This window comes from Pecten maximus, chromosome 4 (assembly GCF_902652985.1).
Source record: "Pecten maximus chromosome 4, xPecMax1.1, whole genome shotgun sequence".
Classification (NCBI taxonomy): domain Eukaryota; kingdom Metazoa; phylum Mollusca; class Bivalvia; order Pectinida; family Pectinidae; genus Pecten; species Pecten maximus.
In genome coordinates this window covers 13529112-13547598 of record NC_047018.1, presented here as the reverse complement: position 1 = coordinate 13547598, position 18487 = coordinate 13529112, and the positions used below count along the sequence as shown (strand labels likewise).

Below are 18487 nucleotides of genomic sequence, written 5' to 3'. Positions count from 1 at the left end.
ATTTTTATTTTTGTTAGACAACATAAGTAAATTAGTTATAAATTGAGTATCAGCTAGTAACCGGTGACATAGTCCGAGATTCTGTACCAACTATATAACGGTTATGTGGTAGTCATTAGGATCATAACCAACTCATTACGTACACCATATCTTTATAGGTATGAACTATCTTCACTTTCATGTATTTTTGTTTTTGTTTTGTTTTAACTATTAAAGTATGACCTTTATACGACAGTGCGTTCGGGGAGACACATATGGATAAGGACCGAGACAGAGATTGGATCCCACTAAGGATAACAGACAGGTTTACAGTAATCTCATGCATACGTACCCCATCAACATCTTATACACATATGTATTTATTTTTCACTTTTGAATGGGACTTCTTTCTGTTCAATAAACATGTAACAACAATATAAATAATATTCACAAGACTCGCCACACACGCGCGGTCTTGTTAAACTCACAAAGGTTAATATTTAAAGACAAGTTATGTCGGAAAGTTGTCATTTTGTTATTTGTTCAGTTATTTATTAAGAAACATGAGGTTTTATTGTGAAAGTTTGTTAATTTTTCGTTGTACTACTTGTAGGACGGGGTGCTCGACGACTATGCTTTGGGATACGTACATTAATATGATATAGGTCATAACGGTCTATAGGTCAGGACTATATCAATTACATGTGCAGTTTCATACGCCACTCAGTTTAAAAGTACGCGATGATTTCCGGTTGGACATTTATCGCATTTTGATTCCAAAAGTAGAAGGTAAGAAGTCAAAAGGTTCTGTCCGTCTGTCCTACAGGTACGTAGGAATCATTTTACCTGCTGTCACCATTGCGTGATCGTAAAAGGTGACTAAATTTTGGATATTATTTTTTCTCTTCTATAAAAGCAACGTTCTTCTTCGTAATGTCTCCTTTGACATCGTCTTGTTTTTGGCCTTTAGTTGATCGCGTGAATGTTCGCCCCTGTCAGGCAAGCACGGTTTTTTTACCCTGGCCAACTCCGGCTCAGGTAAATTAAATAGATATCATTCATGTCTGACATACTGTATTAGTTTTCATGTCCTTCAAGTATATCCTTTTCTCTTCTCTCTATAAAGTTACATATATCACTAAACAGCATGGTCCGTATGTGTTATCCAGTCAGTGGCACAACGTTCGAGATGGCCCAGGATTTGGTTGGTCAGTTCAAATTCGCATATTAATGGATGATGCAACTTAACAATCGATGCGTAAATATCATTAGAGCTACATATAGGATTGGAAAACATTAGATAAACGATTTCAAATCAAATAGATATTTATGATATAGATAATGATATTGTAAATGAGTTACATTTCCGCCGTCACTTGTAAGTTCATTTAAGGGGGGCTGTGGGGGCGTACGCCCCGCTAAAATTGTATGAATATATCGTGAAATACACTAGAATGCAGGATTTTGCATTTACCTGCTAAAGTACCCCCGGACCCTCGTAATTTTGCACGCCAACACCCCCCCCCCCCCCACCCCCCCCCCTGAAAATCCTGTATCCGACAGTAGACACCGCCATGAATGACATGTTACAGCCACTCTGCACTCGTTAACGGAGTACATCTAAATAAACAAAACAGTGTGTAACCCATAAAACTTTTATTATTCTATCATTGAAACGTAATTAAAATAAATAAAAGAAAATGTAGATTCCTACGGAGAAGAGTGGTGAATACACTCATAGTTGATGATGAGGTGACCCCATTGTTTCTGACACAAGTCTATTTTGGCCCAACCCTGCTGGACTCATCATATAACGTTGTCCTAGGCAACGCTCTACAAAAAGGCGTTGTCAATTTGTGATAGAAATATTCACTATTCTTTTTTTGCTTGGAAACACACACTGAACAATAAATTCACATTTGAATTATTGAAACGAAGTTTTTTCTCTTCAATTTCAGCTCAGCAACTGTTCACTCAATTCAAACCAAAGTTCCTGATTCAAAAGTAATCTTGTAAAACATGTGTAAAGCAGTTCTCGAAAAAAGACAAACCAGACAGGTTTGCTCGTTACAGTTGGTAGTGTCGGTATATTGCTTTTTGTCACACTGTGTTTAATAATATCGCCCTTGTACGGTAATTGCGCTTGTTGTTATACCAAAGTCTAAACATTGTCTTTATATTATACGTCTTAATGACAGACTACTTATACAGTCTCTTATGCCGTATTTGTGCCTTACAGTTTTATATGGTCTTAATATTATAATATATTATCCTCTGCTTTACCATCATTGTCATATTGTCATTGTGTTTTAGCCAATGTTATATTGTCATTGTTTTACCGCCATTGTTATATTGTCTGTGTTTTACCACCATTGTTATATTGTCTGTGTTTTACCGCCATTGTTATATTGTCTGTGTTTTACCGCCATTGTTATATTGCCATTGTCTTTTACCGCCATTGTTATATTGTCATTGTTTTACCGCCATTGTTATATTGTCATTGTGTTTTACCGCCATTGTTATATTGTCATTGTGTTTTACCGCCATTGTTATATTGTCTGTGTTTTACCGCCATTGTTATAGTCTTTGTGTTTTTATCGCCATTGTTATATTGTCTGTGTTTTACCGCCATTGTTATATTGTCTTTGTGTTTTACCGCCATTGTTATATTGTCATTGTGTTTTACCGCCATTGTTATATTGTCTTTGTTTTACCGCCATTGTTATATTGTCTTTGTTTTACCGCCATCGTTATATTGTCTTTGTGTTTTACCGCCATTGTTATATTGTCTTTGTTTTACCGCAATTGTTATATTGTCTTTGCGTTTTACCGCCATCGTTATATTTTCTTTGTGTTTTACCGCCATTGTTATATTGTCTCAGTGTTTTACCGCCATTGTTATATTGTCTTCGTGTTTTACCGCCATTGTTATATTGTCTGTTTTACCGCCATTGTTATATTGTCTTCGTGTTTTACCGCCATTGTTATATTTTCATTGTGTTTTACCGCCATTGTTATATCGTATTTGTGTTTTACCACCATTGTTATACTGTCTTTGTGTTTTACCGCCATTGTTATATTGTCTTCGTGTTTTACCGCCATTGTTATATTGTCTGTGTTTTAGCGCCATTGTTATATTGTCTTCGTGTTTTACCGCCATCGTTATATTGTCTTTGTGTTTTACCGCCATTGTTATATTGTCTGTGTTTTACCGCCATTGTTATATTGTCTTCGTGTTTTACCGCCATCGTTATATTGTCTTTGTGTTTTACCGCCATTGTTAAATTGTCTCAGTGTTTTACCGCCATTGTTATATTGTCTTTGTGTTTTACCGCCATTGTTATATTGTCTTCGTGTTTTACCGCCATTGTTATATTGTCTTTGTGTTTTACCGCCATCGTTATATTGTCATTGTGTTTTACTGCCTTTGTTATATTGTCCTCCTGTTTTACTGCCATTGTTATATTGTCATTGTTTTACCGCCATTGTTATATTGTCTTTGTGTTTTACCGCCATTGTTATATTGTCTTCGTGTTTTACCGCCATTGTTATATTGTCTGTGTTTTACCGCCATTGTTATATTGTCTTCGTGTTTTACCGCCATTGTTAAATTGTCTTCGTGTTTTACCGCCATCGTTATATTGTCTTTGTGTTTTACCGCCATTGTTATATTGTCTCAGTGTTTTACCGCCATTGTTATATTGTCTTTGTGTTTTACCGCCATTGTTATATTGTCTGTGTTTTACCGCCATTGTTATATTGTCTTCGTGTTTTACCGCCATTGTTATATTGTCATTGTGTTTTACCGCCATTGTTATATCGTATTTGTGTTTTACCACCATTGTTATACTGTCTTTGTGTTTTACCGCCATTGTTATATTGTCTTCGTGTTTTACCGCCATTGTTATATTGTCTGTTTTAGCGCCATTGTTATATTGTCTTCGTGTTTTACCGCCATCGTTATATTGTCTTTGTGTTTTACCGCCATTGTTATATTGTCTGTGTTTTACCGCCATTGTTATATTGTCTTCGTGTTTTACCGCCATTGTTAAATTGTCTTCGTGTTTTACCGCCATCGTTATATTGTCTTTGTGTTTTACCGCCATTGTTAAATTGTCTCAGTGTTTTACCGCCATTGTTATATTGTCTTTGTGTTTTACCGCCATTGTTATATTGTCTCAGTGTTTTACCGCCATTGTTATATTGTCTTCGTGTTTTACCGCCATTGTTTTATTGTCTTTGTTTTACCGCCATTGTTATATTGTCATTGTGTTTACCGCCATTGTTATATTGTCTTTGTGTTTTACCGCCATTGTTATATTGTCTGTGTTTTACAACCATTGATATATTAACTTTGTGTTTTAACGCCATTGAAATATGTTCTTGCTATCTTATTTACAAAATGACTGTGGCTTTATTGATATTTGATTCTTGACAAAGTAGAATATGTACAACGTAATACCTAAGGGTACATACAATGGGACTAATACATTCAATGTGTGATGTCCTAGGTAACAAATAAACATAACGGTTGTTTAAAGTAAAAAGTTACAGGTAATAATGCTTTTGACTAAGGAATAACATTTCCTAATAGACTTACATCATTTTACATAGTCATAATCACAAAAAAGTAGCAGCAACTCAATATTAGGATAACACCAACGCTAAGATAATCGGAAAAGTCCATTATTTCTGAATGTGTATATGCAAAAAGCAAAGGTTCAGTAGTGATTTTTACATACATATTTGATCCCTAGTAAAGTTTTTGTGTTTACTCTAAACTTCATCAAATCTTCCTTTTTGTCAAGTTTACACTCATTCACCCGGCGAATTATTTACATACACTTTAATTATGTGGCACATGCATACACTCAATAAACCATTTTTAAATCTTCAAACTTTATTATCTACGTAATCCCCAACTACATTTTGTCCTGGTACAATAGATTTTTAGCTTTGAAATATGAGTTTACACGTTAGTGTTTATTTCTGTCTACATACACTGTCTGTTACCGGTTACCTTTTAGTCCACACATTCTATTTATGTCTACATACACTGTCTGTTACCGGTTACCTGTTAGTCCACACGTTCTATTTATGTCTACATAACTGTCTGTTACCGGTTACCTGTTAGTCCACACGTTCTTTTTATGTCTACATACACTGTTAACGGTTACCTGTTAGTCCACACGTCTATTTATGTCTACATACAAACTGTCTGTTACCGGTTACCTGTTAGTCCACACATCTATTTATGTCTACATACACAGTCTGTTACCGGTTACCTGTTAGTCAACACGTTCTATTTATGTCTGCATACAATGTCTGTTACCGGTTACCTGTTAGTCCACACATCTATTTATGTCTACATACACAGTCTGTTACCGGTTACCTGTTAGTCCACACATTCTATTTATGTCTACATACACTGTTACCGGTTACCTGTTAGTCCATACATTCTATTTATGTCTACATACACTGTCTGTTACCGGTTACCTGTTAGTCCACACGTTCTTTTTATGTCTACAAAACTGTCTGTTACCGGTTACATGTTAGTCTACACGTTCTATTTATGTCTACATACACTATTAACGGTTACCTGTTAGTCCACACGTCTATTTATTTCTACATACACTGTCTGTTTCCGGTTACCTGTCAGTCCACACGTCTATTTATGTCTACATACACAGTCTGTTACCGGTTACCTGTTAGTCCACACATTCTATTTATGTCTACATACACTGTCTGTTACCGGTTACCTGTCAGTCCACACGTCTATTTATGTCTACATACACAGTCTGTTACCGGTTACCTGTCAGTCCACACGTCTATTTATGTCTACATACACTGTCTGTTACCGGTTACCTGTTAGTCCACACGTTCTATTTATGTCTACATACACTGTCTGTTACCGGTTACCTGTTAGTCCATACGTCTATTTATGTCTACATACAGTCTGTTACCGGTTACCTGTCAGTCCACACGTCTATTTATGTCTACATACACTGTTACCGGTTACCTGTTAGTCCACACATCTATTTATGTCTACATACACAGTCTGTTACCGGTTACCTGTTAGTCCACACGTTCTATTTATGTCTGCATACAATGTCTGTTACCGGTTACCTGTTAGTCCACACATCTATTTATGTCTACATACACAGTCTGTTACCGGTTACCTGTTAGTCCACACATTCTATTTATGTCTACATACACTGTTACCGGTTACCTGTTAGTCCATACATTCTATTTATGTCTACATACACTGTCTGTTACCGGTTACCTGTCAGTCCATACGTTCTATTTATGTCTACATACACTGTTACCGGTTACCTGTTAGTCCACACGTTCTATTTATGTCTACATACACTGTTACCGGTTACCTGTTAGTCCACACGTCTATTTAGTCAGCATGTGATGAACTCATCAATTGATTGTCCTAAACATGATTTTGATGTAAAAATATTGGTTGAATCTTTTACTGATTATATAGCAATTTACAGGTATAGTCATATTTGATCTGGCTATTGGGAAAATTAAAGGCAATGTACTGATTTAAATTACAAATACTCAGAATTCAGAGTAAGCACATAACATATCAAATCTACCATATATATTTTTTTTAACTTACGAAATGTTCTCTGGAATTTACAAGTGTAATATAATGCACATCATGCATTTCTTTTGTCACAGTTTTTTTTAATCAAATCAAAAGCCTGCTTAATTCATTGGGAACACATCTAACACAATCCTGTATGGTTTTCAGTTACTTTCCAGAAACAATATAAAACCAAACATCTGTTTCCTGGTTGAGTTTTAAATCGCATCAGCTATTTAGATTGATAAAAATTATCGATTGTAGTCACATGGAAAATGAAACTTTCATATATGTATATTGTTTCAGCTCCAATTTGACTGATAACAATCGTTACAGAATTCCTGTACACAGCAGGAAATTTCCAAGTATCATATTGAAGCAAATCTAACTTTAAATTCTTCCTCCTATAAGTTACGTCCTTAAATGAGTTGATCCCATCAATAGGACATAAAACAGTAGCTAGCCTAACCACACATACTGTTACTAATTCATACATAATAAAAACGACAGGAAATCTATAAACTACCACTAAACAAATACCTGTACATGCCTACCATTGTGATTAGACTTCTAGCTTCAAGAGTCCATATTGACTTCATTATTTTCAAACAAAATGCCACTTTTCAGGAAACCAAACAGTCAAATTGTTTTTATACAATGGAAAATTGAAAACATAAATAAAAGGTTATCTACTTTCAATGCAATGTGTACATGTAACAGCCAAAAAAGGAATGTAAAACATTTACCGGTAAACCAAACGTAATACAGCATATCAATATAAAAACAAGTGTTATTTTACAGTAACTAGGATTATAATGTCTCCTAGTGTGTACATCAACAACACATGATGAAAACTCAGAACAAATCATAAAATACTGATCTTCAACAGGCTGATTTAAATACTTCTTCAAACATTGCACATCACCAGAGTACCTATAATAAGTTAATGAAATGTGTTCGCGATTTAACATTAAAAAATAAGAATTTCTTTAAAAAAAACAACAGTCTCCATGTGGTGTCTCAAATTAAGATAACGACACTCCACCAATTAATATGTTTATTTCAATGAAAAAGTCATGATAAAAGGATTTGTAAGCAATTCTCTTCAACACAGTTTTATAATAAGTCAAATACATGTACATGCATCGGTGTACCTTCACCTTTCAAGTGTGGCATCATATACACGACTCGTTCACGTTGTAAAGAACTCATGCTATAGGATGTATACCACGCCATGCTACACTGATCAATTATGTTTCTTATATTTCATCAGAACAGCATAGTGATGTCAGTTAAAATACTAATAACTAAACTCTTATAACATTCTGAACCCTAGATCTCAAAAATACAGATATCTAGTGTTGTTTGATTACTGCTGAACAGTAACTCTCGTGTCATTAGATATTATGTTTAGGTAATGAAGCAGCAAAGCACCTGGAATAGTTGATATGGCATCTGAAGTATATAATATACATAATAAATGGTGTTTTTATTATCTGTGTTGTCAACCATTAAGCTTGGTCTGTTTGTGTGTTTATTGGGTTGTGATTATAGACAATGATACAGACTTTAGGTACCTGTTAATGAGTATAATCTGGAAATAGTGTAAAACACCTGGGCAACCCTGTCTCAATAATATTGCAATAAACACTACAACCTTGCACACCAAGCAACCACTTTAATATAATTATTCAAACCTTATTTAGGCATTCAATCAAGATTTTCCATTTCACAGGGTGACTGATTGAGCTAATGCTTCACCAATTTCTTTGATGACAAAATAAATTCTATCATCTTGTAATAGCAAAAATTAAAATATTTGACCATTAAATTAAAAAGACCATCGTCCACAATGAATAATAGTATTACTTAACTTCATAACAACAATCGAGATCTCTAAATCCATCCATCATAAATCCATTTCCTTATTACATCAACGCCAAAACTACATATAGCCAGTCTTAAGTAATGGACTGTTGGCTGGATACAAAATAATGTATTTCAGGGGATGGGGGCAAATTGTAATTGTCTCCCTACTCCATCAGTGCTACAGAAGAGATGTCGTCTAACTATCCAAGTAGTGTTATATATGTTATGTAAGGCATTTTCTATTTAAACTTGTTGATATCATCAATACCTTTTACTGAGTAATAATGTGTCTGTATTATAGAGACTGTTTCAGAATACAACTAATAGGCTAGGTAACTTACTGTTAAAACCTGTGTAATTTGCGCAGATAGTTTTGAGGGCTGAAAATGACAAAAAAAAACAAAAAAAAACCTTCATTCTTACAACAAAATATCAAAAATGCGCATCAAAATTATTGGTCGTCAAAAAGTATGTTCATGATGTTCTAAAATCAATGCATGAAAATGAAACTGTCAGGGGAGATAACTAGCGTAAAACATGGTTAGATATTTTTCTTATTAAATGGTTGATCACTAATGTGTGAGGATGATTTATAACATCTATCTATAAAACAAATAGAGCAACAATATGTGTCCATTACAATCATAGTGCATGATCCTTCTTTCTATTAGCAATATATATGTAGTCGCTAACAGTGGATTTTTTTTATCACAAAAATTGATAGGAACAGTAATTTTTCTTTTTAAAATGTGACTTCGTGCCTAAGTTACAAGTAAATTGTGCATTAAAAGTGGAAATGGCATGGCCTTTGCAACAAAAACAAGTGATAATTAGACTTGAAGCAAATGTTTTGGTTGGAGATAAAATGAATTTTACAATAATATGTTTCTGTCCTGGAAAGGCAAATGTAACTACTTCTACCCACAGTCATACTGCTTTAATACACAATAAATATCTCAAACAAAAACAAATAAGCATATAAACCAATAACTATACATTTTCATATTAAAACATGGCATTTGTATACCTGGCATACACAACAATACAAACATGATAACCATATAATGGAAGTTTATAATCAATTATCTGTATATAACATGTGTATTACAACATAGCCATATATCATTATAACATTTATACTATCAATCAAAACAAAAATCCAGACAGGTACATTTAGATCTTGGTGACAGACTGTGACCTTTCATTTTGTGTTAATTTACAATTATTATTTTAATTCTGGTACAATGTACTTGTTATTAATCTGTATTGTTATGTATCAATATAATATCACAATCCATATTATTTAACAATCATCTGTATTGACCACAGTTATTAAGTTCGTACCAGGAGTGAAGAGTTTTCACCCATATTGAAGCTTGTTAGGTAACCTTGTGAGTATATAATAATACAAAATTAATCTATATTACTGTATAACTGTATGTTATATATACAAATCTGCATTACTGTATATAATGTATACAAATCTGCATTACTGTATATAATGTATACAAATCTGCATTACTGTATATATATGTAATATATACAAATCTGTATTACTGTATATAATATATACAAATCTGCATCACTGTATATACATGTAATATATAAAAATCTGCATTACTGTATATATGTACATGTAATATATACAAATCTGTATTACTGTATATAATGTATACAAATCTGTATTACTGTATATAATACTGTATATACAAATCTGTATTACTGTATAACTGTATGTTATATATACAAATCTGCATTACTGTATATAATGTATACAAATCTGTATTACTGTATATAATACTGTATTACTGTATATAATGTATACAAATCTGTATTACTGTATATAATGTATACAGGTCTGTATTACTGTATATAATGTATACAAATCTGCATTACTGTATATAATGTATACAAATCTGTATTACTGTATATAATGTATACAGATCTGTATTACTGTATATAATGTATACAGATCTGTATTACTGTATATGATGTATACAGATCTGTATTACTGTATATAAAGTATACAGATCTGCATTACCACATTATTGTATATAACATATACAAATCTGCATTTATTTACTTCATGCATGATATACATTAATTGTGTGTATAAATCTTTCATTATCTGTCCCTATATATTTTAATATCAGAAGGGAACCATTTTGGCGGTCCTAATATATGTCAATCACTTAATGTGTGTCTAGCTAAGATATCTGTTAATACTGATTTAACTACCAGTAAAACTTTGTAGTAGTGGCAAGGTATATTTTGTAAAAACATTTAAAAGGTAACAGGTTGACAACATACATCACAGCCGTAACTGCCCAGTCTTAATTAAGTGGAAATAAAAAGTGACTATTATCATAATGGACACATTCAGGTTCCAGTAAGCTCCAGGTCGTGGTAACCAGATAATATAGCGTATCTTTGTTCCCGTCAACACTGTGCCTCTGTAAATGTGTTCCTCCCCAAGCCTAAATGTGCCCCTTTCTTCCTCGTCATACATCGTCGTCTACAAGAAAGGACAACAGTGTTTCATATTAAATGCATGGCAATTCAAAGGAGTTTCTTTTCAATTATTGTTTTTCATGACATTCATATATCGATTGACAAAAAAAAAAATCAATCTTTAAACACAAGGGGAAAAAAAGATTCTTAAGGAATTCACAAACATGCTTTTATGATTTTAGTAAGATTGTAGAGTAACTAAGAGCATTTTATATCATAACAACAATAAGAACATTCAAGAAAGAAATCCTATTTATAGTGCATATTCAAACATTATAATTCAGGAGGTCTTACTCATAAAAAATATTACCAGAATAGGACCTAAAATGATATATTTATACTTACCATGGTACCACCACCTAGTTTTCTTAGGGTTTTTACTGCAGGTTTTCACATAAAATGCATTATCTGGAGGTCGTTTCTGAAACATAAACACATCATGATTTTACAAACATAATGAGTATTGCTGAAGTATAATACATTGTCCCTTATATTACTGGCCCCCAACAAAAATAGTAATAGTGAACTTGACCTTGACCCCAAAACTCTGAAACTTGATCTGCTTCTTTAGCTGCTCATACTGAAGTTACATACCAACTTTCACCACATAACTTGAAACATGGCCAAGAAAAGTGCGAAAAACTGAGTGGACAGACTGACAGACGGATGGATGGGGTAGAAACCTATATTCTCTTACCCTGGACAGGGATACTTCTGTGGGGAAGACATTTTCAAGGCCTTTATGGCGGTTTTTATTTGGCTAACACCACATTGGCTTTTTACTAAAGGTTCATTTAAGTAATATGTCACATGTATTGTTATATGTATATGCATATGTATATATAAATGTTTTGTCACCCTCGGTGAGGGTGGCCTTATCTGCTCACTGTTGATTTGTTTCTCCAATCAGACTAAATGAAATTTAAATAGGCACAACTATGGACAAAGGTCGACCTACTTTTGAAGTTTGAGAAATATCCCTCAAGTACTTTTCAAGAAATTATGATATCATAACAAATTTCAGAACTTGTCAAAATCCAAGATGGTCGCATGTCTGCCGTTTTTTTGATCAGATTCAAATTAAATGAGTAAAACTAAATGCGAAGTTTGATAAGTATCTTTCCAGTATTTCTCAAAAAACAGCTATAAACAGCTTAGTTCAAACATTTGACTTTCATATAAAACAAAATTGAGAATGCATAATTATTGTATGAAAATATAAGATTTTGTGTTAAGATATCCTCTAGTGTTACAATTACGGGAAGTAATACCTGTTAGTTAACCCCCACAGCAACCCTCAAACCAAATATCAATACCATAGTACAATTATAAAGGAGTTTACTTTTCCATACTTCCACCAAAATCTTAACATTTGATTTGACATTAAAAATAATTTATTCAGATTAAGGTTAGCAATATTTAATCCCCATAACAACAACATAAGTCCCCCCCCCCCCCCCCCCCCCCCCATTGAGGGTTGAGCTAAAAAAAAATTGAAAACTTTTAATTATGACATTTACCTGTACTATCAATACTAAGTTACAAATTGATGCGCCAAGCAATAGCGAACAAATTCATGAAAACAGTCAGATTATGAGAATTTACAAAGAACCTTTCCTCCATAAAAAAAAAAGAATTTTGACACAAGGTTTTCAAAGTATATCTGTAATCTCATAAGACAAAGCTACAAACCAAGTAACCTAGGGCTCCGACATGTATACCTTATAAAAGACAAATAGATTGGACCATGTGTGATTCTACAGCATGTCACAGAAAAGTGAACCTGGAGCTCCCTACCCTGACATGCACACCTTATAAAAGACATACCGGATCAAGGTAAGACAATACTTTACCTTTTCTTTACAGCTGGATAACATACTAACAACACTGAGACATACAGACTGGACTGAGAGGGCTGGAGACCAATCGTCCGTGAGGATGGATAAGCAGATGTGACCATTACTGTACACGTGAGGGTGGACTGGGATATGTTCCCCGATAAACATCACCTGATATAAACACCAAATGTATATCACATGTTAAAAACTTTATATAATGTTCTCAATTTCATTTACAGAAAAGTGTATACAATATGTTCTGTATTTATCATACAGAAAAAGGTGCATACAATTTTCTGAATTTATCATACAGAAAAAGGTGCATACAATTTTCTGAATTTATCATACAGAAAAAGGTGCATACAATTTTCTTGAATTTATCATACAGAAAAAGGTGCATACAATTTTCTGAATTTATTATACCGTTACAGTCTTATTTATACAGTATACATTGTTCTAAATTAATCATACAGAGAAAATTTATACAATTTTCGTAATTTCATAAACAGAAAAAGTTGATACAATGCTATGAATTAATTATTATATATACAAAAAAGGTATATATTACCAAGTTCTTAATATATATCTTACAGAAAAGGTGTATAGATTTGTACAATATTCTGAGTGTATTATACAGTCCTAAGTGTATAATTATATTAAATGTTCTGAAAATAGAAACAGAAAAATTGTACATACAATGTAAATATTTTTTATCTTCAATGCATTCACTAAATTGATTAAATATATATTACAAGTTTACTAAATAATGCATACAATAGATTTTTACCTGAGGTGATTCAAATGGATATCTTGCACCAAATTTGAACATTAACTGGAATTTTTCTCCCTCATAAATAGATTCTGGGGCACCTTCTAAGTCAACAGTCCATCTGTAATTAAATGGAATAAAAAGAAATATTGGTGATTTCTATTGATATTGTAAATAGAAACTTTCATCAAACATATATATTGACATATATGGGTGTCATTATAATAAGATGACAGTGTGGTTTTTATACAGTTATGTGTGTGCTAGCCCAGTCTGTAACAGAAAGGTTTGAATACTTCTGATATCTAATAGTGATAGAATATCTGATCAATAAATACTTACCACTTTAAACATATATATATAACTGTAGATATGCTGCTGTCATAAATAAGCTACCTTTAAGCTTGCATACAGACAGGTCACAGGTATATTGGCAGACCATCTCTTTCTGTATACAGACAGGTCACAGTTATATTGGCAGACCATCTTTCCCTGTATATAGACAGGTCACATGTACCGGTATATTGGCAGACCATCTAGATCTCTCCCTGTATACAGACAGGTCACAGGTATATTGGTAGACAATCTCTCCCTATATACAGACAGGTCACAGGTATATTGGCAGACCATGTCTTTCTGTATACAGACAGGTCACAGGTATATTGGCAGACCATCTCTTTCTGTATACAGACAGGTCACAGGTATATTGGCAGACCATCTCTTTCTGTATATAGACAGGTCACAGTTATATTGGCAGATAATCTCTCCCTATATACAGACAGGTCACAGGTATATTGGCAGACAATCTCTCCCTATATACAAACAGGTCACAGGTATATTAGCAGACAATCTCTCCCTGTATATAGACAGGTCACATGTACCGGTATATTGGCAGACCAGCTAGATCTCTCCCTGTATACAGACAGGTCACAGGTATATTGGCAGACCATCTCTTTCTGTATACAGACAGGTCACAGGTATATTGGCAGACCATCTCTCCCTGTAGTGTTCGGCTATGAAAAGTTTTAGCCCTGACATACATTACAATTCATGAAAACAACATTCCATTATTTTCTGACAAATGATCATATGAAATCAGAGCTTACAATAGAGTTTATTTTACCCATAACAGTGTGTTATTACTGGATGATGCAAACATTTGCGTGACAGTTATGCTACTTTCAACAATGTTTTAAAAAATTGGTCTATCGAAAAATGACTTGGGCTATGGGATTTGAATTTTCTGTAGACATATTGTCTAAGGAATTTTCATATATAATTTCATACACTGCCTGTATACAGACATGTCACAGGTATATTGGCAGACATTTCTCCCTGTATACAGGCAGGTCACATGTCACAGGTATATTGGCAGACCATCTCTCCATGTATACATATAGGTCACAGGTATATTGGCAGACCATCTCTCCATGTTTACAGACAGGTCACAGGTATATTGGCAGACATCTCTTTCTGTATACGGACTGAACACTGATACATTGACAAGACATCTCTCCAAATATACAGACATCTCTCCTAGTGTAATGACATGTCGCACACATCTCTCCCAGTGTAATGACATGTGTCAGACATCTCTCCCAGTGTAATGACATGGGTCAGACATCTCTCCCAGTGTAATGACATGTGTCAGACATCTATCCCAGTGTAATGACATGTCGTAGACATCTCTCCCAGTGTAATGACATGTCACAGACATCTCTTCTAGTATACTGACATGTGTCAGACATCTCCCCTAGTGTAATGACATGTGTCAGACATCTCTCCTAGTGTAATGACATGTCGCACACATCTCTCCCAGTGTAATGACATGTGTCAGACATCTCTCCCAGTGTAATGACATGTGTCAGACATCTCTCCCAGTGTAATGACATGTCGCAGACATCTCTCCCAGTGTAATGACATGTGTCAGACATCTCTCCCAGTGTAATGACATGACGCAGACATCTCTCCCAGTGTAATGACATGTCGCAGACATCTCTCCCAGTGTAATGACATGTCACAGACATCTTTTCTAGTATAGTGACATGTGTCAGACATCTCTCCCAGTGTAATGACATGTGTCAGACATCTCTCCTAGTATACTGACATGTGTCAGACATCTCTCCCAGTGTAATGACGTGTGTCAGATATCTCTCCCAGTGTAAAGACATGTCGCAGACATCTCTCCCAGTGTAATGACATGTCACAGACATCTCTTCCAGTGTAATGACACGTGTCAGACATCTCTCCCAGTGTAATGACATGTGTCAGACATCTCTCCTAGTATAATGACATGTCGCAGACATCTCTCCTAGTATACTGACATGTGTCAGACATCTCTCCCAGTGTAATGACGTGTGTCAGATATCTCTCCCAGTGTAAAGACACGTCGCAGACATCTCTCCCAGTGTAATGACATGTCGCAGACATCTCTCCCAGTGTAATGACATGTGTCAGACATCTCTCCCAGTGTAATGACATGTCGTAGACATCTCTCCCAGTATAATGACATGTCACAGACATCTCTCCCAGTGTAATGACACGTGTCAGACATCTCTCCCAGTGTAATGACACGTGTCAGACATCTCTCCCAGTGTAATGACATGTGTCAGACATCTCTCCTAGTATACTGACATGTGTCAGACATCTCTCCCAGTGTAATGAAGTGTGTCAGATATCTCTCACAGTGTAAAGACACGTCGCAGACATCTCTCCCAGTGTAATGACATGTCACAATAACAATTTAACAGTACTCGAGCATCAGACCTCAATTACACTACAGTAGACAAACACAAAAAAACATGGAGCTATCTGGCTGTCAATCAAGTAATTTACTACATTTGCACAGAAAAAGAAATATCAGGATAATGCTTCTTACCAATTATTACAAATATACTTACTCAGAAAGATTTGTACATATGCTTTTTGAGTCCACCTTAACACCTGCTGGGGGGTCCTTTGTTAGAGCTAGAAGCTCTTTTTGTAACCGCTTCTGCAAATGTTAAAATTTAAAAAGTTAAGCATGTTGATACAAATTGACTGTAGGCCTATAAATAATAAGAATGTGAAGTTGGATGATGAGTACACTGCACATGTGTTGAGATTGCTGAATGTAAACTGTGAGTCATTCATTGTGTATGTCAGGGAATGGAATGAATGGAAGTGCATCTGGTTTTAAATAACTTATTTCAATTAGCTTAGGTTTGAAGTTGATATAGTTATTTCTGGGACTTACTTAACTGTCAATGAGTGTTATTTTTCATACAGATATTCTCTCTCAGTGAATTCCTGACTGGGATATTTGAGTCCTTGATTTCTGCTTTCCCTGTAAGACTGACTAAATTAAGTACCCATGCATTGGCCACTGTATCTAGCTATTAGTACTGCAAAATGATGTACTAAAAATTCTTACAAAAATGTACTACAGTTGATAACAAAAGTAAAGTTAACAGATTATTAATTACTAGCTGTTAGAAATTGTATACAGGTAAAGGAATTTGAAGCCTACAGGTAAAAATCACAGGTAACCAATCCATGGCAACTGTCCATTACCTATACCTGTATGGGTGTTTTCAATTGGTGCATCACTTGTTTGACTCTTACTTACTACTAATAATGCCTGTAGTCTAAGCATAGTACAATTAGTAGCCTAAAAGGGCCTAGCTATATAAAGGTTTATGAATTTGTCTATATATACACTCAACAATATGTGTCCCAGTGGGGCAGCCTCATATATATATATATATATATACAGAGTGTATATATAGTGATAAGGGTGTGTAGATGCATGTTTGAAGTTTACATGTATATATACTATGGGCTCTATATGAGACAGAGTCCAGACAAGCTAAAATGTGGAATGACGGATGGATGTGATGCAATCCTGTATCCCCCTTATACATAAAATGCCCATCAGCCTGAGGGTCCCAAGGGGTGTTTCGTTGTTACTTATATTATCCATTATATAAAGTCTGTCTTCAGTGAACTGGTGTTCTTTGACACGATCCAATCAGTGTCTTCTTAATTTAGAGATAAATCCCTGGCTTGGTCGACTGAGCGCAAATTTTTGGTCAATCAAAAAATATTTGCTCACCTGTTAAGTCTTTGACCAGGAAGGGGAGATAATTCTGTAACTAATATTGTACATGTAGCTGAAAAATAATGCATTTGACTCTTTTAAAAAGGGTCAAATACTTTTTTCTGTTACATAAATGCTCCCCTTCTCGGTTCCTGGTGGGGTATTACATTGTAACATATAAATCAGTTTTAAGTCATAGCGATTTTTAGTCATATTTCTTGGATTACCGTTTTAATGTCTATTTCCTGGTCTGTCGGCTCTAAAATTATACCAACAACTTGCATAGTCGGATAGTTCCAAAATATCAAACATATTTTGCTTCCGACCCTATGTATAGCTATGTTAAGAACTTCTTCTGAATAGAAAAGGTGTTTATCTGTCTTCTTTGGAACACGTCACAAACTGTCCTAGATGAAATAACTTGCTCTGTCCCTACTGTACAGCTGATTTTGTTTGACATTTCCCCAGAAAAAAACCCACAGTCTGAGCAACAATAATATGTCGACATGAAACTATGGTATTAAGCTTTCACAAAAACACTTCTCACTTAAACTACGAACATGGAGTGAAATAGAATCGGTTCTTGTGAATTGTACAGCTTTGGTTAAAATGTAACCCGATAAGAAAGATGTAGGTGTCCGGAAATTTTCACGGCTACTCACCTCCATGGAAGCCATATTTTCGTTCCTGTTTACAGTTAGTTTCGTATAAATGAAACAGTCTAAACAAATATGTGCTTTACGACATAATACTTTATAATATTACTCAAGACTAACCTCAAACATATATTAGATATGATAAAAATATGTTATTGTGTTTATGATGATTGATATACAATTATTTTA

General features: G+C 34.4%; 1 protein-coding gene and 1 long non-coding RNA gene across 2 annotated transcripts; both read right to left on the bottom strand.

The window, feature by feature from the left end:
- Positions 1-1620: 1620 nt before the first annotated feature.
- Positions 1621-9943, bottom strand: LOC117325298. The gene is made up of 2 exons (XR_004532235.1): positions 5632-9943; positions 1621-5421 (listed from the first exon to the last, which is right to left on the bottom strand). It is a non-coding gene; the product is annotated as an uncharacterized LOC117325298 (long non-coding RNA).
- A 473-nt stretch (positions 9944-10416) lies between these two features.
- On the bottom strand, positions 10417-18331 carry LOC117325297 (probable ubiquitin-conjugating enzyme E2 W-A). The gene is made up of 6 exons (XM_033881414.1): positions 18305-18331; positions 16465-16556; positions 13583-13685; positions 12811-12966; positions 11303-11378; positions 10417-10961 (listed from the first exon to the last, which is right to left on the bottom strand). The coding sequence occupies exons 1-6, from the start codon at positions 18317-18319 to the stop codon at positions 10948-10950; spliced, it is 456 nt and encodes a 151-aa protein (XP_033737305.1). The 5' UTR covers positions 18320-18331; the 3' UTR covers positions 10417-10947.
- Positions 18332-18487: the final 156 nt, after the last annotated feature.